The 24273-nt window shown below is 39.8% G+C and overlaps 1 protein-coding gene across 1 annotated transcript in view; it reads left to right on the forward strand.

Annotated features, from left to right (window-relative positions):
* TENM3 (teneurin transmembrane protein 3) overlaps positions 1-24273 on the forward strand; it is a 450290-nt gene that overhangs the window by 341599 nt on the left and 84418 nt on the right. The window contains exons 12-13 of the mRNA XM_052661270.1: positions 18926-18952; positions 21507-21653. Of these exons, the coding sequence (XP_052517230.1) occupies positions 18926-18952; positions 21507-21653 (174 nt within the window). The remainder of the gene's footprint in view (positions 1-18925; positions 18953-21506; positions 21654-24273) is intronic.

A 24273-nucleotide genomic window follows, 5' to 3' on the forward strand; every position in this document is an offset into this window, starting at 1 on the left:
ATTCCAATAAGCATTAACAATATCATAATTATTTAGGTATGAAACTTTGGACATTTTGGTTTTCATCTGTTTGTTAGAGAGAGGAGTGTTTTAGGAGAGAAGTGTTTTTTAATTTCTTTGTAGTCTCTTGAACAGTATCCCACTGGGGGCTCTTGATATTTGAGAATGTATTGATAATTTCTGCTTAATTTGAAAAATTGCTAGTTTTAAGCACGGGGTTCCCTTTTTATTCTCAATTTCATTTAACTTCCATTTTCATTTTTCTTGTGGCATTTGTGTGCCTCAGTTACATTTCATTTGTTAATTTATGCATTTTTATCCATTAAGCAATTATTGATCAGCTCATCTGTGATAATTGAATACTATTTCTTAATGAAAGTCAGTGTAATATAATAAGAAAAGGCATGGGCTTTGAAATTTTAAAAAAGATGTTTCCCAACCAATCCTGTGATTTATTCACTGATTTAACTGTTCTTAGTCTCCATTGGGTTTTTTTTTTTTTTGCAAATGTGAAGTGGTTATAATGGTCCTATTATATGAGATTTTGAAGCAGAGTGTCTGATGTTTAAGAGCTTTTGGAATTAGAATCTTTGCTACGTCATTTGCTTGCTCTGTGACTTTGGGCAAATCATTTAACTTCCCTGAGTATGTTTTCACCATAAATTTTATTTATCTCATAGGGTTGTTGGATCCTATGAAATACCAGAATGTAAATCACTTATTAAAGTGCCTAGCAATGTTTACCAAATGAGAGTTTTTTATTTCATTGTTAAGTATAAATGAGTCAAAGTATAACGCAGACAACATTTTGAGTGCTACAATTGTTTTAAAAAGAAAAAACAAATGGCTCTCCAGCAAATTTACTCTAGTGAGTCAATATAATTTCCATTTCATTATTATAAAGAGTGACCTAGTCTCAAACTGGATATGGCTTAAGAAGAAGTTAATATGTTTGGGATGGGAGTTGAGGAGGTGTTGCTCTTTAAAATCACAGTGATGAGAGACTCAGTCTAATGTGATATTTTTCTTCTAGTTATGTCTCAAACACAGAGCTGTTTATTGAGCTACATTGATTTTCATGTACTTTCAGGCAATGCAAATGGAAATTTGGCCTAGGGGAAATCCTGATTCCTTTAAGCTACAAAAGACTGGCTATTTGTTTTTATTCTAATTCTTTAGCACATTGGTAAACAAGATCGTTAATGATCACAAAGACATGCTTTGTTTGTTCAGACAAAACCTAGTCGTAGTAGAGTACTCAGCACACCTCTAATAAATACCACAGTGCTCTGGGCTTAGGGGTGCTGGAGATTAGAAATTGAAAATGCAATATACACAGCTGGGGAGTTATCTGTTAAACAGTAAGGGGGTAAAAGAAAGAACGGAACTGTGCCATGTATGGGCATGGCTTAGGCTTGATATTCTAATTCTCACCTCAGGATAACGGTGAAAGAATAGTGTTTTAGTTGTTAAATTAAAACATTTAGGTGACAAATTTGAAAACAAAATGACCTCACTGATATATACTTCACTGAGATGACAAAATCAATATTCTCTGTGGCTTTTGTGAACTCTCCCAAATTAAGAATCACATTCATAATGGTCTGAAATATGGAAATTCTAAAACTATCTTTTTATATTTTAAACTCTGTGATTTCTCCCTTAACAAGTGGTTGTAAGGACCACATTATACCAGCAAATGATTGCTCTGAGACCAGGCTTCACGTCCATCAGCATCATGTTAAGAAAGGGGTCTCTGATGGGGCCACTGACATACTTGCTGTGAAGCTGGTGAAGCTCAGGCATCAGGGCCCCTCACTTGCATGGGCCCCTTCTAGGATCTTACAAGGGGACCGTGGATTTATATGGTCACGTGTTGCAGATCAGTTAGGACTTTGGTCTCTTTCCACTCCCATCTTCTCCATCACACTTTTCCGTTGCATTGGAGTGGCTGTGGGCACTTTGAGGATTCAGCTAAGGAGAATTTGAACCTCAGTTCAGTTCAGTCACTCAGTCGTGTCCACTCTGCAACCCCATGAATCGCAGCACGCCAGGCCTCCCTGTCCATCACCATCTCCCTAGTTTCCATTTAATTGGGTATTCTTCTGAGACTTGAAGTCATCGCCATCTGTGATTCTTAGTGCTAGCCGTTGGGAATATTCCTCCCACCCACTGACTCGCCTAGGGACATCAGAGTAACAGAGTCAAAGGTTAAAGGAAGAAACGAATTTGTCCTGTGGAGCCCCGAACTACAGCCCCGAAAATAGGTTGTTGTTTAGTCGCTCAGTTGTGTCTGACTCTTTGCAACCCCATGGAATGTAGCCAGGCTCCTCTGTCCATGGGATTTCCCAGACAAGAATACTGGGGTGGGTAGCCATTTCCTTCTGCAGGGGATCTTCCTGACCCAAGGATTGAGGCCTAGTCTCCCGCACTGGAAGGAGGATTCTTTACCACTGAGCCACCTGGGAAGCCCAGGAAAATAAGTAGTGGAGCAGAAATAAGGTTTGAAATGTATGGAAACCAAAGCTCATCTATAAGAACTCCTTCCGGTCACCAGATATGTTACAAAACGCCCATCGATACAGAAGGTTTCTCTTGTCAGCAGCAGGTTTGATGGTGGAACTTACACAGCTATAAACTTCCCTAATTCTCACTTTCAGTGATTGTTTTTTGTTTTTTTGTTTTGTTTTGTTTTGGTGGTGCAGCATTCCGGATCTTAGTTCCCAACCTGTGCTCCTGCAGTGGAAGCATGGTATTCCAAGCACTGGACTCCCGCGAGAGTCCTTACTGATGATTTCTTTTTTTGAGGAATTGATCAGGATGCTTGTACTTTTAAAGCAGGAACCTATAGCATGCTGGTTCCAAGAACGACCTCTCCCTGCAGTTTGCAGCACCCTGACGGGATCTGTCGTGTAGGGTGGAGGTGGACCATCAGGGCAGGTGTGGAGTTGAGGGGAGGAGATTCCCCTTAGTTGGTAGTAAAAATCCAGACAGGCTAGAAAGTGTCCCATGGAATGTGCAGAAAAGGAGACCTTAGGTTTCTTGCTGCCCTGCAGTCTCAGTGACTCTTAAGCAATTTCATGTGACCGAGAGCCTGGCAGTTCCTAAGAGAACCCTGGAAAGCCTCCTTCACAACGCACTGAGAATCACCCATGTCCTGAAAACCAGGCTGGTTTTTTAGATGTCTGTTTCTTCCTGTGAGATAACAGTCGCATCCACTGGGGGCCTCTCGCTATTATTTTCTTCCTCTGAGTCTGATTTATTCAGTTAACGGTTTTATATACACTGCTTGATCCTCTGTAATCCCCTCAGAATTTTTTTTTTTTTAATGAGGTCGCTTAATCTCTCTTCTGAAAAATGCAAAACTAGTTTCTCGGACCTTTCTGAATAATGGAGGCCCCATTTTGCTAAGCTGTCAACCCTCTCTCTATGTGGTTTCAGTATTCACATCACAGAGGTTGTGTTTGTCTCACTAGTCAGTGTCACCGTATTCCGTTTATTTTCATTTTTTGTGAAGAAGTGCTTGGATAATCAGAGACGTTGTTGAAGATCATGGTCACTCGCTATCCATTTTGAAGTTTTAATTCAACTCTCCTTTAAGTGCTTTTTCTCTTCACTGTATAAGTTGTTCTTTTCTATCAGTCTGTTTTTATTTATCTGTACCAATTTCAGCCTCAAAGGATGTGAATGAAGCCAGGGTTCCATTTAACTGAAGCCAGCATTGCCAGCGATGGCAGATCTGCACTTAAAGCTAAATTACTCATCTCACTCACTGTTCAGTAACCTTTGCGGAAGAGAGGAATGAACCAACAAAAAAAGTTCACCGTCTTAAATTTGAAATTTTAGTGTGTGTGCATGCATGCTCAGTCACTTCAGGCGTGTCCAATTCTTTGCAACCCAGTGGACTGTAGCCCACCAGGCTCCTCTGTCCATGGAATTCTCCAGGCAGGAATACTGGAGAGGATCGCCAGACCCTCCTCCAGGGATCTTCCTGACCCATGGATTGAACCCACATCTCCTTCACTGCAGACAGATTCTTTACCCACTGAACCACCTGGGAAGCCCTGTGCTTCCATCATACATGAGGCATAAGGTTGTATGTCTAGATTTTTAAATTGCTCTGAATCTCTAATAACTTTGACAATCTGTAGCTTCTAAAGCTTCAGAGTGGTTTTTAGTGTTGACTCTTCTTCTTGGCCTTTTGGCTAAGATCAAGTGGTCGCTCAGACGGAAAGCATCTGTCTATGATGTGGGAGACCTGGGTTCGATCCCTGGGTCGGGAAGTTCCCTGGAGAAGGAAACGGCAACCCACTCCTGTACTGTTGCCTAGAAAATCCCATGGACGGAGGAGCCTGGTGTCCATGGGGTCGCAAAGAGTTGGACACGACTGAGCAACTTCACTTTCTTCTTTCTGGGAACTGCTTTGCAACCTTAACTTTGAGCACCCTTAACATGTTAACCCCAACTCCTTAATTTGCTAACTCCCTTAACTTGTCAGCCTGCCTGCACAAGTAGTATCGGGTCTCAAGACCATCGGGAGAATTACACCCTCAAATCAGACAAATGCTGGGGAAAGTCTGGCTTAGAATCTTCACAGAACTTTGCTCCTGATTTGCTGGGGGACCATCAGGAAAATCCACAGTCCCCAGAGCCATCATGATGAATGCTCATTCATTGCTGTGACGATTTAGCTCCCCCAGCATCAGTTTATGTGCCCCTAAGAATAGGAGTAAGTGTACCTAATACCTAACCACCCTTTGCTCTGTTGTTCAGTCACCCAGTCGTGTCGGAGTATTCGTGACCCCGTGGACTGCAGCGCGCCAGGCTTCCCTGTCCTTCACTATCTCCCAGAGTTTACTCTAACTCATGTCCATTGAGTCAGTGATGCTATCCAACCATCTCAGCCTCTGTCGTCCCCTTCTGCTCCTGTCTTCAGTCTTTCCCAGCATCAGGGTCTTTTCCCGTGAGTCAGCTCTTCACATCAGTGGCTAAAGTCGTACACCTTCAGCTTCAGCGTCAGTCCTTCCAGTGAATATTCAGGACTGATTTCCTTTAGGATGGACTGGTTTGATCTCCTTGCTGTCCAAGGGACTCTGAAGAGTCTTCTCCAGAACCACAGTTTGAAAGCATCAATTCTTCAGCACTCAGCTTTCTTTATGGTCCAGCTCTCACATCTGTGCATGACTACCGGAAAAACCACAGTTTGACTAGACGGACCTTTGTCGGCAAATTAGTGTCTTTACTTTTTAATACACTGTCTAGACTCATCAAAACTTTTCTTCCAAAGAGCAAGCATCTTTGAATTTCATGGCTGCAGCCACCATCCACAGTGATTTTGGAACCCAAGAAAATAAAGTCTGTCACTGTTTCCATTTTTTCCTCATCTATTTGCCATGAAATGATGGGACCAATGCCATGATCTGAGTTTTTTGAATGTTGAGCTTTAAGCCAGCTTTCTCACTCTCCTCTTTCACTTTCATCAAGAAGCTCTTTAGTCCCCCATCACTTTCTGCCATTATGGTGGTGTCATCTGCATTTCTGAGGTTATTGATATTTCTCCCGGCAATTTTAATTCCAGCTTGAGCTTCATTCAGCCCTGCATTTCTTATGATGTACTCTGCATATAAGTTAAATAAGCAGGGTGACAATATATAGCTTTGTTGTTCTCCTTTTCCAGTTTGGAATCAGTCCACTGTCCCATGTCTGGTTCTGTTACTTCTTGACCTGCATACAAGTTTCTCAGGAGGTGGGTAAGGTGGTCTGGTATTCCCATCTCTTGAAGAATTTTCCACAGTTTGTTATGATAACATACTCAAAGGCTTTAACATAGTCAATGAAATAGAAGTAGATGTTTTTCTGGAATTCTTTGCTTTTTCTATGATACAACAGACGTTGGCAATTTGATCTCTGGTTCCTCTGCCTTTTCTAAATCCAGCTTGTACATCCGGAAGTTGTACAGACAGAAGTTTATGTACTGTTGAAGCCTAGATTGAAGGATTTTGAGCATTATCTTGCTAACGTGTGAAATGAGTACCATTGTCCAGTAGTTTGAGCATTCCTTGGCATTGCCCTTCTTTGGAATTGGAATAAAAACTGACCTTTTCCAGTCCTGTGACCACTGCTGAGTTTTCCAAATTTGCTGGCATATTGATTGTAGCACTTTAACAGCATCATCTTTTAGGATTCAAAATAGCACATCTGGAATTCCATCACCTCCACTAGCTTTGTTCATAGTGATGCTTCCTGAGGCCCACTTAACTTCACACCCTTCACACCCTTTGCTATGAACCTTCTCTATCTGGGGCTTCCCAGGTGGCTCAGCTGTAAATGGTCTGCCTGCCAATGCAGGAGATGTAGGAGATGCTGGTTCACTCCCTCATTCGAGAAGATCCCCTGGAGGAGGAAATGGCAACCCACTGCAGTATTCTTGCCTGGAGAGTCCCATGGACAGAGGAGCCTGGCGGGCTGCAGTCCACGGGGTCGCAGAGAGTCGGACTCGGCCGAGCGGCTGAGCATGCGCTCCTCTGTCCGGTCCTTCTTGCTGTGTTTGCCCTCAGCAGCCTGAAGCTGAGACTGTGCTCACACGGCAGCAGTGCTGCTCAGGTGTAAACCCCAGTGACAGTGGCCTCGTTTGGGGAAATGTCGCGTGTGTTTCTATACTTCAGAAAAGGGGCATTTTTAGGACTTCTCAAAGTCAGCTCTGAATGTAGATACTTCTGGTTAAGTGTATCTGGATTTAACATAGATCTTTCCATTTAGATGATTTACACGTAGCCTATAAGGATGAGAGTTTTGAGTTCTTTAGAAGAAATATGCTTGACATTCTTTAGAGTCGACTGTATGATAAAGAATTCTGTCCTGTGGTGGTTATTTGTACACAAATTTTCCTCCAGTCTGTTTCCTGTGGTGTAGCTTGAGTCCCAAGAGCTGCTATAAATTAAACTTACTCCTACTCAGCTTACTGTGAGGCCCTCTGGCTTTAGAGGTACTGTGTGTTTGGGGAAAAAAAAATGGAGGGTTAAATCCATTGTTCTTTTTCTCTAATAAGAGCAGTAGAAGAAAATAGTGGTTATTTGTACTATATTGTGATCATTTAGGTGTCATTGAAATATACCTGACAGACCTTGAAATATACTTTGACAAACCAGTTCCCTCCTTTCTTACCATTTTGTATTTATCCCCACTATGAACTTAGAGGTTTTCCAGCTAGTTTTTTTAAGTCTCTCAAAATAAGTTATTGTGTAAGTGCTCTGTGTCTTAGGGAACCAATTTATAAATTATAACTTTTAATCACAAAGAAGATGTTTAATCCGTTCATTTGAATTAAAATGTTGTATGCTATAGTTTTAAAAGTTTTTGAAAAGATAGGGTATCAGGATAAAAACCACTTAAGTAGCACATCAAATGTATATCATAATGTTTTATTATGCCATTGTGTTCCTTCACTAATATACTAAAGCATCTTTTTTAGTTTGTAATACTATGTCAATTTGCATCTCTTAAAAATCATCTAAAACCTTAATTTCCACCACATCTAGTGTAGAGGAAGTTTGAAAGCACCATTGACTGGATATACCCTTTAACCAGAAATAAAGATGAAAGATGCTCCTTTAAAGTCTTCATCAGAAGCTTTTATTGAGAAGTTTAGTTCCAAGGCATTTGGGAGTGAAACCAAGGGCAAAATAATATATTATCAGTTGATATTTTCATAGTATTAGTGAGGAAGAGAAAGATTACAAGAGAGCCAGATTATGAATATGTCACTGTCTTCGGTAAACTGAAGACAGATAATCATAGACCACCAGTCACCTAATGAAGTGTTTGTGTAAATTTTAAGTAATTCTCGTTATCTACAAAGATCCTATTGCCTTAAAACAAAAAATCAGAACTTTGCATTTAGTGTCATGTAAGGGTGGAAACATTAAGCCCACAATTTTAAGGGACATGACTGTTTCTTCCTGCAATGATACCTCAGTGTCCTTTGAATGGTGGAATTTCTCTCTGTCATTTCTTGAATGTGACAAATTGAAAATAGCCTCTTTTCATCTTGAAACCGTTCCTTTTCCACCTACCTGGTTTTCAAATGCAAGTTCAGTTACGGTGTTAGTCGGTGCAAAAGCCGTGGCCTTTCTCCCTTTTCATATTTAACATATTATTTTCACAGATTACCGTGTGACTCGAGCCAATTTTTTTCTATTGCTCCTCTTCATGATGGGTTCATTGACCCTCTCTTCTTTGAGTACTCTTTAGTGGTGCTAGAAAACAGCTGCCTGAAATATGGCTATTATTTCTGGGGTTTAACAGACATGTGCCTTGGATAAATTAAGGAGCAGTTCAGAGGAGGTCCATAAATATGAATACTTTGCCAGCTGCTTTTCCATTACACGCTGTTGGTTGAATGAAATTAGTAAATAATTATGTTGGTGGGGAATCTGTTATATCCAAATGGAATATAATGTCTTCCTTTAACAACAGAGCTTAATTTTTTTCCTATACACCAAATTAGTTTTTAGGGTAATCTCCATTGCAAATGGGCCGATTTGCATTAAAACTATGCCTCCTTGTTCTGATTTGTCAACACCTCTTTTTTTAAAAAGTCTGTAACATTAAGCATGGGTGGGTAAGACCATCTGCTTCTGGAGCTTGCCTGTAGCTCCATGACTTAACACACGAGACAGGTTACAGCTGTTTAATTGTTATGAAGCTGAATGATTATCGTTCTATCCAAAATTAATATTTATATATGTATGCACAGAAAGCATGCGGTTAAACATAAGTGATCTAATTGTGAATTAATGGCATTAGGTATTCATTAATTAGTCCCCACATGAACAATGAAGTGTAAAATAATGCTTTTCACATACACTTCCGCTCTTGGCTTTTAAGATGAGTCCCCAGTAGTGATTATTATGCATGCGAGAAACCCACTCCAAATACATTGGCATATGCAGGGGAAAAAACTCACCATACATAAAAAAAAAAAAAAACATCATAAAAAGCAAAGAGAAAACTCTCCACGTGGTTACTGCACATACCCTGACTTTCCTGCCGCCAAAAGCTTTATTCTCTGATCTGTGATCAGTGTAGGTTCAAGCCACATAGTAAAAGTCTAGATGGGCCATTTCAATTGGGTGTACCAGCATAGCACCCATGATGACAAGCACAAGCTCTTGGGAACCCTTTGCTCAGCCAAGTGACAGTGAATTTCCTCCTGTTTGTAGGAATGGTGATACACAAACTCAGATCATTCTGTTTCAAAAGTTAGCAATGTATATTCTGTCAGGCCTGCTCAGTACATCCCATAATGAAGAACAGAATGAAAATTTTTCAGCCAAATTGTAGTCTGGGGATTGTGATATGCATGTAAAATAGAATATCTAGATGTCTTACTTCCCAAGTAGTTACTGTAAAAGTGACTTGCATTTCCAAGTTTATGAGCAGATTATACGAAGATTTATAGCCCTGTAGAAAATATTAATGTACGTTGCTCAAGTCACTAATGAGGGAACACAAAATATATAAGGGCAACTGGTGATGTGTTCTTCTTCCAAAAAGCTGATTTGGAAGTTGATTAGGAACTGTGCATCTGTACCATCTGAGGGTTATGTGAGACAATGAGAAAACTTGTTAATATAAAAGTAGGGTTGTCTGCACTTTGGGATCTAGCCTGTTCATATGGAGGATGGTCCCATTAAAGGGAGTATATCGTGAGGAGGTGAACATGCGGCAGCCGATCCGATCCTGACATTATTGGGGCAGAGTGGACGTCCTGGTTTATGAAAACAGATCGTTGGCAGTCCTGAGGTGCTCTTCTTAAAGTCAGGTTCCTTTCTTTCTGGTGTCTCTTAAAAGATACCAGTCACTTCGTAATTTTGTCCTTTTTATATGCTTTATTTAAAAGATTGACTAATAGTACCTATTATGTATCAAGTGTTTACTGTGTGCTAAGGCACAGTCTTCCCTGGTGGCTCAGAGGTTAAAGCGTCTGCCTGCAATGCAGGAGACCTGGGTTCGATCCCTGGGTCGGGAAGATCCCCTGGAGAAGGAAATGGCAACCCACTCCAGTGTCCTTGCCCGGAGAATCCCATGGCCGTAGTAGACTACACAGTCCACGGGGTCGCAAAGAGTCGGACACGGCTGAGCGACTTAACTAACTAACTAAGGCACAATGTAAAGTTCTCAGTGTACATTATCTTATCTTATTAAGTAGAAGCTATTAAAATCTCCGCCGACAGAACCCAGGCTCAGAGAGGTTCTAAAACTTTTCTGTGGATGCGCAGCTAGTAAGTAATAGAACCAGAATCCAGATCTGCACGAACCATTCCCAAGCCATCCTCTTAAGTACTAGACTGTGCTGTCTTCTAAATTACTGTTTGTTTTACCTTGTATGTATACAGCGGAATAGGCCAAAGTGAACTTTGTTCTGTGATAAAGATACATTATTATCTATATGCCTGTCACATAAGATTGAATTGTCATAGAAACAGATGCAGTGATAACAATGTCAGTAATGTGTTAATAATAAAATGTCACTTTCTATTCAGAAAATTATAACTGGTAATAGGATCCATAGCTTGCCAAAATAAAAATAACAATCCCAGCAACAAAAAAACAGTTTAGGTAAAATCAATTTATACTGTAGAGGATTTAAGAAAGTTGTAAACTATTTACTGAAAACACAACACTCTTCCTTACATATTGTAAAATAACTAGGTCTTTCTCTTGTCAATTTTTAAAACCATATCAGGAAAAAACAAAGTTGGATAATCTGTTTAATTTGCTGAAGATAAACATGGCACCCCACTCCAATACTCTTGCCTGGAAAATCCCATGGATGGAGGAGCCTGGTAGGCTGCAGTCCATGGGGTCGCTATGAGTCGGACACGACTGAGCGACTTCACTTTCACTTAAACTTTATTCTATAAATTTTCTTAAATATTAAATTTTATAAGTAGGCAAAAGTAATAATGGTAGATAACAAATGAAAACTCAGTGATATTGTCCAAATCAGTAGATGATTTTTGTGGTTTCCTGCCACAAGACTTGGAACTACCAGCAAGACATCCCTTTGGTAATTACAGTAAGAGCTTCCCTGGTGGCTAACATGGTAAAGAATCTACCTGCAATGCAGGAGACCCAAGTTTGATTGGTAAGATCCTCCGGAGAAGGGAATGGCAACCCACTCCAGCATTCTTGCCTGGAGAATCCTGCGGACAGAGGAGCCTGGTGGGCTACAGTCCAGGGGGTCGCAAAGAGGCACAGAGTGACTAACACTTGGTAATTGCAATAACCAAGTTAATTGTGTCAGGATGTTAGCGATCCAAATATTTATTTAGTGTACAATACATTTGTATTCTAATTTTCATATATAAGAACTTTTCTGAATAGCTTAGTTTTCAAATCAAGGTACTGAAATATACCTGATTGTTTTAAATCTAGGAAATCATACGGAAATGTGGGTTTGCTTATGTCATTCACTGAATTGAAACAAGGAGTGAGAATCTGAAGGAGACATGTGTTACTCCATGTTTATGTATGTGGTCCAGCAGATGAAGTCATGCCATGTGTAAAGACTGCACCAGAAATCCCGTATCCCACGCCAAACACCACTCATCTCTTTTGCAGTCTATGTGCATGCCAGCGTCAGTGGTGCTCTCTGTGTTCTGCCTGCTTCTCTGTGACTTCTGTTATGTAGATGCACTCTACTGTAAGACATGAAATTCTAAACTGAATGAAGATACCAAATATTCTCCCAGTTGTCTGTACAAAATTCTGCAGCTTGTCTTGGCACTTTTTCAGCAGTGCTGACTTAAAAATTTTGGTTTATCTCAAAGCACCTTTTCCATAGAATCTAGATTTTTTTTTCCTGGGCAGACTTAAATCAGGAAAAATATTATTTCTCTTTCTTGAAATGTCTTGGCATAAATAGTGTTCCTAACTGAAGAATGGCATTTTGCTTAGGTAGGTGCATGTGAGAAGCAATGTATTTTACAGGTAATTGTTTCACCAAGTTTCCAATCTCTAAAAAGAATGAAACATGCAAACTTCCAAAGACAGTTTATTTAAAGCAGGTTTTCAGAAATATGATGCCAATTTTGGAGGAGCAAAAGCTCTTTCAAGAACACGTGCACGTGTGTGTGTGTGCTCACATGTATGTGCTCACATGTATGTGCTCACGCACAAACTGTTTTTCTCTACTGGCACAACCTAGTTGTTAAAACTCACTTGCTAGTTGTTAAAATTCAAATTATTTGATGCTCCTAAATAGAATAAAGTATTTGCAATGTTTTATCTCAGTCTTAGAATGAGAGTTCAATGGTGAGGGAACACATGTCTTTAAGGAGCCTGAGTAAATTGTTTTGCAGTGTTTAAAATTATGTCAGTGTTGTAATTCTTTATGACAGGGTAATCCGTGATAAAACAGTGCAGTGGGTACCAATTAAGGAACATCAGATCAATGGGTATGCAGGCTGCGCACTGATTTAAACAGTTGCTGGTTGGAATACATGGATTTAATATGTACTTATTTGCAAACTGTAGCTTTTCTGGCATCCTACAGAAACTGGTATATGAGTAATCTAAAAGAATGATACCTATGTACAACTTTTAATGACATACTAATGTGAATTATTTTTTAAGACTGTATTTTTTAAGTATTACAAAACACACAGTGCTAAATAAACATCTGTCCTTGACTTCGAGGCCTTTGCAGTATTCGCCGTAGTAAAGGATATGTCTGTATTTTATTATGGGTTCATCGACTGAATTACCCTCTTTCAGAGATGGGCCCCCTAGATTTTAGTGTTGTAATTAAGCTGAGCAATATTTCCAGCATTCTAGATTCTGTGTTCTTTCCCTATAGCTAGGCTATCCCCAGGAGTGAATTCAATAGCCCAGTGAAAATACAGTCCTATTTAATATGTTCCAACTGGGCACATTGTTGACAGCAGAAACAGTGAATAGATCATAACTACACATATCAGCAACAAATACAAATATACACAAACTCTCTGTATTTTTCCCTTGTGAACTGCCTAATAGAGATATATCAGCAACTTGGTTTGCCTTGGTTTCTTCTCTGTGTTTTGAAGAATCAGTTTGATGGTGAGGGGAAAACAAAGTTGGAATCAATCTTATTCCAGGAAGACCTCCAGATATCCCAATTCCCCACAAACAAGCACGTACACTCCTCTGACATCCTTTTTAAAGGAGCAGTCTTCTTTGCAGCTATCACTCAGCTGATTTTTTTTTAATATACAGCCGGCATCCACTGAACTGCTTCTGTTCTTTAATTTTTCAGACACATTTGTTTTCATTTTCCCTGATTTATCCCTCAGTTTTAATAGCCTGCCAATCGGTTGCCCAAACATGGGATTTTTAGAACAGGTTATAACAGTTCTCATTATAGAGGTTTCTTAACTACATAAAGTACCCCCAACGTATGAGACTATGTTCACAAACGAACATTTCAAGCTGTTTGGATTTTAATCTAACTTCCCCATATCTCCTTCTGATTGTTGATGTTGATTTGAGGATTTCTACATTCTTTTTGTCTTATTTGTTCATTCAAGTGAGTTCATTGATAATCCAAAAACAGATGTGCTTATGGTCTGCCTTACCCAGGTACACCGTTCTCCGTATGCCGAGTTGTACATAGAGTTTCTTCGTTAAGTGTTACGGACTTTGAAATTTTGGCCACTTGCTAGCATTTTGACCTGGAGGAAGTTATTTAATTTCCCATGTCTCAGTTTCCTCATTTGAGAAACAGGGAAGATAATAAAACAGGTGAAAATTAAATGAGCCAATTCATGTTAAATGCTTAGCATAGTTTTCAGCACATAGTAACAGTCAGTCAAGGCTAGTGATTGTTAATAGCGCAGTACTCAATTAGGATGGATGGATTGGGCAAGGGGAGAGGAAGAGGTGGATAAAGGAGAGGGGAAGGATGTCAAATGAGGTATTGTTCACATATACTTCTTTCACAAAAGGTAGTCTTTGTATTATTCAGAGAATGTCTTCACAAGCTGCAGGCACATGTAGGACAGAGCAGGAATACCATAATAAGTACATTTAATCATTTTGCTCAGCAGATATTAAGAATCCCTTATGAGCAACGGGAGTACAGTGATTAGCATGCCCACAGAGTTTGCATTTCTGATGGGAAAGGTTTCCAGATTAAGTCGCATGTGTCTATGTATCGTTAAAGCCTTGTGATTTCCTGGACTGTCTTAACTGACATGAATTGATCTCTGGATATTTTCTCTTCTCCTTTTACATTTAGCCTGCTGTTTGTACTCCTAGACTTCATCCATGAGACATATTCAGGGGGAAAATGAGAACTATCAGTTAGCTAGAGGAAACAGAGGGAGGAGGGCTGCCCACGATTTTGGTTTTTCTCTATTTTTGCGAGGGGCCACACCATGCAGCGTGTAAGATCTTAGTTCCCCAACCAAGGATCGAACCCATACTTCCTCATTGGAAGCACAGAGTCTTAACCACTGGACTACCAGGGACGTCCACATAATTTGGACAGATAAGCAAGTGGGGCAGCAACATGTAGGTAGAATTTCTTAAAAGGTGCTGTTCTTCCTTACTCTCCATGTTGGGAATGCAAAATGGTACAAGACTGTGAGCAGGCTTCTTCCCAGGGGTCTGTGGAATCCATGTCCTTTGCTAAGTGGTACAGACAAGAGCAAATCATTCTGTTTTCAATCCCACCTCTCTTCCCCAAAAGTAAAGGGAGAAATATGGTAAACAGGGACCTTGAAGAGAGAAAGCATTCTTTTTAAAAAGAAGCACCTCAAGGGGAGTGTGTGAAGAGGATACAGTGCTAATCATTTGGTTTGGTGATGCTGGAGGTTTATGAGCTAATAGTATAATAACAATTCTTTTGCTGAGCCACACCCTTCTCCCACATCTCAGATTCACTGAGCCCTTGCTCACCTGTACCAGCAAGTAGACAAGGGCTTCCCATGCATGAGCTTGAAACCAGAGCGGTGGTTTCATTTGTTATGTTCCGGGATGACTGTGTATCTGAATGGATTTTGAAAGAGAGAGAGTTTAGACCATGATGAGCCAAGGCATCTGGAGATCAAGGGCTCCGTCTTTAAATGTCCAGCACTCACCTGCATTCTTCCCTGGTGGCTCAGGTGGTAAAGACTCTGCCTGCAATGCAATGCAGGAGACCTGAGTTTGATCCTTGGGTCAGGAGAAGGGAATAGCTACCCATTCCAGTATTCTTGCCTGGAGAATTCCATGGACAGAGGATACTGGCAGGCTACAGACCATGGGATCACAAAGAGTCAGACACTACTAAGCAACTAACACTTTCACTTTTACCTGTTTTGTGCACTTTGCCAAGTAAGCCATGTAGATGTCAAAAACATGGGAATACCACCCTGTGACTTTGGGAAACAATTACCTGCTGAGATTCACATGAGATCAGGAAAGATTGCACAGTACTTCTGAGCTTCTTTCATCCATTACTTCTACTGAAGAAAAAATTTTTGTTAGTTTCTAAAGGTCTAAGACTGCAGGGAGATCAAACCAGTCAATCCTAAAGGAAATCAGTACTGAATATTCATTGGAAGGACTGATGCTGAAGCTGAAGCTCCAATACTTTGGCCACCTGATGCAAAGAGCCAACTCATTAGAAAAGACTCTGATGCTAGGAAAGATTGAAGGCGGAAGGAGAAGGGGACGACAGAGGATGAGATGGCTGGATGGCATCACTGACTCAATGGACATGCGTTTGAGCGAACTCCAGGAGTTGGTGATGGACAGGGAGGCCTGCCTAGTGTGCTGAGGTCCATGAGGTCGCGAAGAGTCAGACACAACTGAGTGACTGAACTGAAATGTCTAAGAAGAGGCATCGTGACAGTGGTTAAGTGCACCTTCCAGAGCCAGGCAGCCTGGCCGGCTAGCCTGTGACCTCACACAGACTGCCTCACTCTTCCTTTCTTCATCTCTATTTACTGTATCAGCTGTATTTACATCCTGGGGTTGTGGTGGAGATTAAATGAGAGAATGATATGAAGTGCTTAGAGCTAGAAATTCGGGCATCATTAATATATGAGCCAGGTGTTCATAATTTGCCAGTTATGAAACCAGGGCTCCAGCAATGCTCAGGTCATAAGCAGCACTTTGTGAGCACGTGTGCATTTTTTCAGGGAGCAGGGAGAGAAACTGGAGATTATGGAGAATCCATAACTCCCAGCACTTTTCTCAGAGAACTGAGACTGTGAAAAAGATTAAAAACCACTATCTTATAGAAAATACGGTAATACTCATCCACTTATGCCCCATTTGGTCTTCTTAAAAGATAAATAATCCAGGGAAAGTGTTTTATGAATACAACATTTTACCAGGGAACAGTTTTTTTCCAAGGGCTCCATTTTATATGTCAAGCACTCATATTTATAAATAGAGTTTTCTTCTATAAAACAAATTTAAAACTTCTTAGTAGATCTAACAGGAACAGCTTTCCTTCAGTGTCAGAATACATTACTCATTTTCAAAGTGATTTTTTTTGCAACTTAATGTGCAGTTCAGCAATTATTAGGTGTATTAATTTTTAAATATACTGTATTATTTTTTATGATTATTGTTCCTAATGGCTTTTTACAACATGCCTGCATTTTTCTGATAATTTCCTGTATTGACTTATATAATGATGTTTTCATTGTTGCAATTATTACTTTTAATAATTCTTTGAACCTCATCTATGGACATCTTCTTTTGACTTCATTATTTAGACCTAGGCTCTTGTGGTATTGTTGGAAATTTTACTCTTCAAGGCCAAAATGTAGAAGGTGGTTTATTTTTTCTTTTTTTTTACCTCCTTCCTCTCTTAGTTTTAAACTATCAGCCTAATAACTATTCCCTATGATAGAAAATGCAAATGACAAATCTTGGTATCTTTTCCTCAGTGCAGATATTTTTCTTATGGTTGGTTTCTAAAATGTGTCATAAACATTTTTTTTCTTCTTTTTTTTAGTGTTTTTCTTTCTTTCTTTTTATATAAATTTATTTATTTTAATTGGAGGCTAATTACTTTACAGTATTGTATTGGTTTAATATTTAAATCTTTGTGTAAAATTTGACCTGCTGGGTACTTTAAATCTGTTTTCTAATTTCAGCTCCACTTTTGCCATTCTTTTGGTCCAATGACAAACCTTCCTTTACCTGTAATTCCTTGTTTTGCATAATCGATTGTTTGCAAAAGTAATAGGATTGGCTGGATTCTAATTTATTCTTCCTTTAGAACTTCTGATCCAGATCAGGATTAATTATATTCCTTATTGTTGTGTGTTAACTGACGTAGACCTGATATAAAAGCCAAAAGCTATTCTCCAACTCTGATAAGTGATATTAATAATTCCCTCAAACCTGGCTGAACCAGAAACTCCAGAATGTTTTAAGGCACTTGTTTATCCTCCATATCAAATGAGTACTCATGGGACTCTACTGGATTATATAATGCTTGGAAGGAATTATTAAGAAATGATATGAATGATGTTATACAGTAATATAGTTTTATTTTAATGCTTGAAAAACAATTATTTTATGAAATTATAATTGCAGGTTAGTGCCTGACACTGTTTCTCGAACCCCCCTTCACTCCCCCAACAATATATTGTCAATTAGCCAGAAACATGCTTATTTTTAAATGCAATTCAGAAGCCTCTAATGGAATCCTGTGGCAAAGTGAAGCATCCTTTCATATAAACGGTACAGCTGGGTCTGAACCATTTATGGTTTTGTTTATGCACGTGACAGAACTGCCAGGCTTTAGTAGCTCAACTGAAAGTTATCGTTTAAATCATTCTGTTAAGAGTTCCGCGACCACTTGCATATGTCAGTAATGAAAAATAATCAACATAAGCGTCTTTGAAAAGCAATTTTAGATCATTAAAGATGCATGAATTTTGACAAAGCAAGAAGATTTGAGGCTTATTAAGAATATATTAGGTCTCTCTGTTGAGCGAAGAGAGAGGGATTTTTATGCTTCTGTTCAAGAGGAAAGGTGTAGGCTAATTGTAACCTCATGAAAGATTAAATGGACAGGTACAGTAAGAGACTTCAGTCTTCATCCTGACTCTTCCTGCAAAGCTTTTGTGAGAAACAGAGCCTATTCCTGTATGAATCATGAAAGGAAACAAGATCTTAGAACAGTCTGTATTTCCTAATGGACTACATACTGGTTACGTCATTGTCCGTCTGACAAGTAGTCAAGGGCTGCTGGGTAAATCATATAGAATTTAATGCATGCCTTTTTCATAATACTATATTACATTTGCTTTTTTGTTTTATTATTAACAATTAAAGTTTGATTTTTTTTGTAAATATGCAAGTGATTCAAGAGAAGGTGAATGAAGTAGAATTTCTGTGGGTGTATGTCACAGATCAAAGAAAGCATCTAAAAATGCATCAAGGCTCCTCCAGGGCTGCTGTGTGTTCTTTCTGCCCTTCCACCATGTAACCCTTATGAAACTACTTTGTTCAAAACAAACTGAAAGAGAATTATTTTCTCACCCCCTCCAAAAGTTTGATATTTGTATATCTCATAGTTGTAAATTTCCAAAATTCTCTAATGACAAAGATTGATTGCATTTGTTCTACTTAGTTATGAAGGTATAATCTTAGGAAGAATCGGAGTGGGTCCGTCCCAAATAATCTGCAAAAGGAAGTGTTAGTTTACCTGCACACTTTCCCTTAAAGTGCTGAATATTTTCTGGAATCGTGACTGCATTTGCTAAAATGGGAATATACTGCATTTGTAGAAGATATGAAGTGCATCTCTGTCGTGTGATGTCTGATGTCAGCTGCAGCTGCTCAATTTGCATGTAAATTCTGAAAATTTCCTTGTCCCATGTGACACTTCTGAAATGTCTGTCTGTTCTTTTTTCCTTTTTAATTTCTCAAGCTCACTATTTGGATAAGATAGTTAAAGGTACTGTATACTTGCTCTTTGTTGACATATCTCCATATATATCTCTATATAACCGTGTTTAGCTTGTAGTAGGTATGAAAACAGATTGTTTTCCTGCATATTTTTGTAAATGGTAAATCAGGCCTACATTATGTGAAATCCTTTGGATTTAAAGTATTGAGACTTCAGTGTCTGTGTCTCATTTTTATAATTTTGGGTTATCACAGATTTCATTCCTATGTAAAAGCATTAGTCGTCACTGGAACCAAAAACTGAAGATAACAGTATATTTGCTGTTTTTTGTTTATGGAGTTTTTTTGGGTTTTTTTTTTTTTGGCTTTAAGATCTTCATTGTTGGCAATTCAGCTCATAAGCTTTAAATTCTAAATCAAAGAATCACGAACACTCCCTCTTATCACAGAATAAGAAATTGTCAATCTAAAGAAGATTCTGGTTAACATATGTTGAGAGAAATCTCATTTATCCTCATATGGAAACTTCTTTGGCTTTATCTCAGTGTTTCAAAATATATGTGATATCATAATTTATGTTTTGTGATTTTCTTTAAAAAAAAAGAACTTAAAAAAAAAAGAACTACAAAATACTGTGCATTCTAGAGAACGAAAATGATGACTCTGCTCAGCAGAAAACAGCAGATTCTTTGTCTTCAGTTATCATAGAAATAAGTGAAAATCATATCTTTCAGAAGAGAAGAGTCCCTTTCCCTTGCTCCTCAGATTACCTTTTTTAATTCCTTGTTTGTGCTTTTCATTGGAATATGAAAATATTCATGGCAGTACCCAGGCTTTCATGTAATAACTTCCTGTGTGCCCGCAGTCGACTGCTGCACCCCTTTGTCACTGGGGCAATTAAACCTTTTTATTATTATTATTATTATTATTATTAAAAACAAAACAGAGGCATCCATAAGGAAAATTTACCTTTTAGGCATTGAATAATCCATAAAAACAGACGGTAATTGTCTGAAAGAAAAGAAGCAGCAAAATTAATATTCTCCTGACTTGATGGCGTCCGTAAGTCTAATTTCATCATACCCCGCCGCAAGGGACTGTCAAAACAGTCTTCTTTCTGTTAACTCTAATCTGAAGAGACAGAAAGTCTCTTTGAGATCTTTTCAAGTTCCACAGTGAAGGAGGGAAAGCCAGTTATATGAGTAATTCTTTTAATACAGACCTAAAATAAACATCCTTAAAGAGATGGTTCCCTTAAATTTTGTCACCGAAACAAGCATTCTAGTTATAAGAAGCTAGAACAAACCCCCAGCTGCTAGAGCAGGCATTAACTAATATATATATATATTTTATACCAAATTATAAATTAATTCTTTCCAAAGAGATCTGGTTAATAGCCCATTATTCTTGCCATCTTAGAGCATTTATACCCTCGTTTCTGTCGGTATCATGTCACACTCATAGAGAAGAGCACCAGAACCTACCCTAGTGTCATCCTCATAAACAGATCATGTTGGCTGCATGCCAGTTACCATCTGTAGGAAGTGGCAAAATTTGGTTTTTTTTTTTTTAATGTCATGTTAGACTGAAACAATTATAGATTTCGGATATATTAAATTATTTTCATTGTTTCCCAAATTTTCCCTCCTTGCCCATAAAAGCAGACAAGATAGGATATAAAGGTAACAGCATAAAAGCTTTAGGGAGATTGTCACAAACTATCACTCTTTTGCGCTCTGTCTTGAAGCACGTCACTACCGTGTTTTTGTTCAGTCTCTCGATGTTTTACTGTGGTCCTTACGGTATTTCATTTTGTCCGTCCTGAGTAATCAGATATGCACAGCTATTACATTCAGTTGGAAATCCCGTCAGTCCCGTCCCATCCGTATGCAGCCTGAATCCTAGTGTCTGTTAGAATAGATGCTAAGCTGCTTCACCATTTCCTGGGCTTTGCTTATTCTGTGAAAAGGAATGTATTCTCAGCATAAAGTATAGTCATTGATACTGGCCTATACTTTGTGCAATTATTTAATGCACTGTAATTTCACATGAATATACGGCAACTCTGAGGCCAGATAAAATTAACATTCTCTTTTGAACATCCTTCATAGCCACGTACCCACACATTCATGGTTTTAAATTTAGAGGGAATTTTTGAAAGCAACAAGGCACTTTTAAGAAGACGTGTCCTAACCAATGACCAGTAATGTTTACAGCAGATTAAAAATCTCTTCTAGGGCTTCTGAAATGATCTCGCTGTGATGCTTTTTTCACACTTTAATGATCAACCTTGTTGCTTTGCTAAAAAAGGAAAAAAAATTTAAGTTAATTTTGTCTGGCCTGCAGCAATTTTAGTGGGTCATTGCAGACATTTCTGTCCTACACAGGTAAGTGGTGTCTCAAGGGTCAGGCCAATCAAAGATGCCACTTGGATAAGAATCAGATTCCTTAGATTGCGTTGCTCTTTCTATCCATGTGCAATTACAGTATTTGTGCTGTTTCGAAAGGCCTGTTCCCACTAAGTGTCCCTCATCTGTTTATCTGAGGTGCAGAGACTTTAAATACTCAAATCACTTGTGTTGTCCTTCTTTGTCTTTTGACAGAGGGGTGTCCCGGTCTGTGCAACAGCAATGGAAGGTGCACACTGGACCAAAATGGCTGGCACTGTGTTTGCCAGCCAGGGTGGCGAGGAGCAGGATGCGACGTAGCCATGGAGACCCTCTGCACTGACAGCAAGGACAATGAGGGAGGTAAGAGACGCGGAGCAGGAAAGCGAGCCTGTGCCAGAGCTCAGGTTTATAAGTTCTCGTGGGCCCATGGCTATCTGTTGCCGAAAAAAAAAAAAAACATTTGATCCCCACAGGTTAGATTGACTGAAAAATGTATGAGTGCTGATAGAATAATTTTGCTCCCTGTTTTCCCTGAAACAAATGCAAGATTATTATCATTCAGGGAAAAGGCAAGGTAACCAAGCTGCCGTATAATGTGCATTATTCTCCATTTCTTGTCCTAATCTCCAGGTGATGATTCTCCTTGATGCAGTTTTTAGGGCGCTGTGAATTGGGAGCTCAAGAGCAGTCTTTTAATAATGGAACAGTCCAAAAGAGGCAAGGTAGTTCCCAAGCTCTTCTGTTGAAAGGCCAGGAAGAGAAAGCAATCCCCTTGAAGCTGTACTTCCAGTGTCTTTTTATCCTTAACTTTACAGCCTGTGAAAAGGATTATGGTATTCCACCCCATGTAAGCCCAGAGTGAAGAAATACTTATTTTTTTCCCCGTTGTGCCCATCCTCTGTGCTGGTGTGTTTCAATCGCAGAGAGTAGAGAGTGAGAGTTAGTGTCTGTGTCTCCAGCGATGGAGCTGTTCACTGTGGGTGTCCCTTTCGGACTGAGTTTTTCAGAAGGAATTATTATAGTTTCTGTCTAGACCACTCTGGTCACCTGCTTCACGTGTGACCTTCCTAGTGTGTGTTTCCCTTCCTCCACCTTCATTGAACCTGCCCTGCTGGGAGTGTCCACGTGGGCAGTTTGGTGATGGTTATGAGTGCCAGTTTGGAGTCAGGTCTTCACTCCACCAGGAAATGGCACCACACCCCAGTATTCTTGTCTGGAAAATCCCACGGACACAGGAGCCTGGCGGGCTACAGTCCATGGGGTCCCAGAGTCAGGCATGACTTAGTACTGAGCACACATGCATCACACCACCTCGTAGTCCTCATGTGACCTCACACAAGATCCTGACTGTGTTAAACTTCAAGTGTTTCACGTGTAAAATAGACATAAAGGAGTTTGTGGAAGCGTTGAAAGAATGTGTATTGCCAGGGCTATGTTACATTGCAAGGAGCAGCTCTCATTATCCAGTTTTCCTTCTTTTGCTTTCAAAGTGCTCACCTTGACTAGGTGAACTTCATAGAAGGTTGTCAGAGAAGGTTGAATTGGCCCTTTCCTTTCCAAATAGAGCAGACATAACATCAGACAGATGTCTGTAGTAAAGCAAGTCTCATGAAAAAGCAAGTCATGTGAATGTGGGGGCTGTGGGTTCCCAGTGCATATAAAAGTTATGCCTATCGGATACTGTTAAATTACCCCATACTGTAGCCTGTTAAAGTGTGAGGTAGCATCATGTCTAAAAACAACATATATACCTTAATATAAAAATACTGCTAAAAAATGTCAACCGTCATCTGAGCCACCTGCTTAAGCAAGTTGTAGTAGTGACATGAAAGGTCACAGATCACCATCAGAAATATAATAATAATGAAAAACTCTGAAGTATTGCAAGAATTACCAAAACGAGAGACAGAGACACATGGTAAGCAAGTGCTGTTGGAAAAATGGCACGTTGGGCTTGTTCCACTTCAAGTTGCCACACACCTTGGAATTGTGAAAAATGCAACATCTTCCCCACAATAAAGGGAAGCACAGTAAAACAAGGCCTGCCTTGTACTGTTCTCTAGGAAGCAGGGTAGTCAGAACCAAGTCTCAGCTCTCCTCCTTGCCCCCAACACGCGCACACACACACAACACAGAGTCATTCTCAAACCAAAGGTTACTTGTTTCTCATCTTCCTGACTACGAGTTACGGTTCTCCCTGCCCATTCCTAGCTGTCTGTTCACTCTTCCATTCCTGCCTGACTGTTCCCTCTTTTCCCTGTGCTCCTTTAGTGCGGACTGTCAAGAAACTTAAGCCACAAATTCTGCGCTCTGCTGTCTGTCCTGATGGATGTAGGTGTTTGGTCCTTAGCCCTCAAAGCTTTTTCTGCCTGATAATACACAGTTGCCTCTCTCGCCTCCCTGTACCCCGGTGCTGTCGTAGAGACCGCAGCATCAGTCCTCTGCACGCCTGTACAGCAGCTTTCCCCTCCCTCCCAGGAAGCCCCTGCCCCTGGGAAGAAGGCTAGCTTGCCTTCCTCCTTGATCAGATGTTTCACCCTCATGCTCTAAGAGATTATACTGAGGAGGTTACACCTCTGGCAGAGAGAAGCAAACTGCAGGGCCCAGTCTGCAGAGCCGCTGCAGAGTAATTTAGGGGCTGATCCACCCTTTAGCGTCCTTAGCGGCTAAGGCGGTCTCTCTCTTTCCTCAGAATTTATCAGCTGTGAATCGGCCTCGTTCCCTCTTTGTTTATGCTTATTAGCATGGAGCTCTGCTATCTCTAGGCTTCCCTCTCCGAGGGGAAATCGGCCCTGATAGAAGACCTCCTGTGGCTTCTCTGCTAATCTCGTATAATTTGTATTCATGTCCCTAACCTAATTTTGCTCATCTTCTGAGAAGGAACCTCAGCACCAGCTTTGTTACACCCTAAGATTGTAACCTGGTTGCCTTATAACCCAAGCTAGAGGATTCCTTGAACTTAAGCATGGGTTATGTGTAT

The sequence above is a fragment of the Budorcas taxicolor genome, chromosome 24 (genome assembly GCF_023091745.1).
Source record: "Budorcas taxicolor isolate Tak-1 chromosome 24, Takin1.1, whole genome shotgun sequence".
Taxonomy (NCBI): domain Eukaryota; kingdom Metazoa; phylum Chordata; class Mammalia; order Artiodactyla; family Bovidae; genus Budorcas; species Budorcas taxicolor.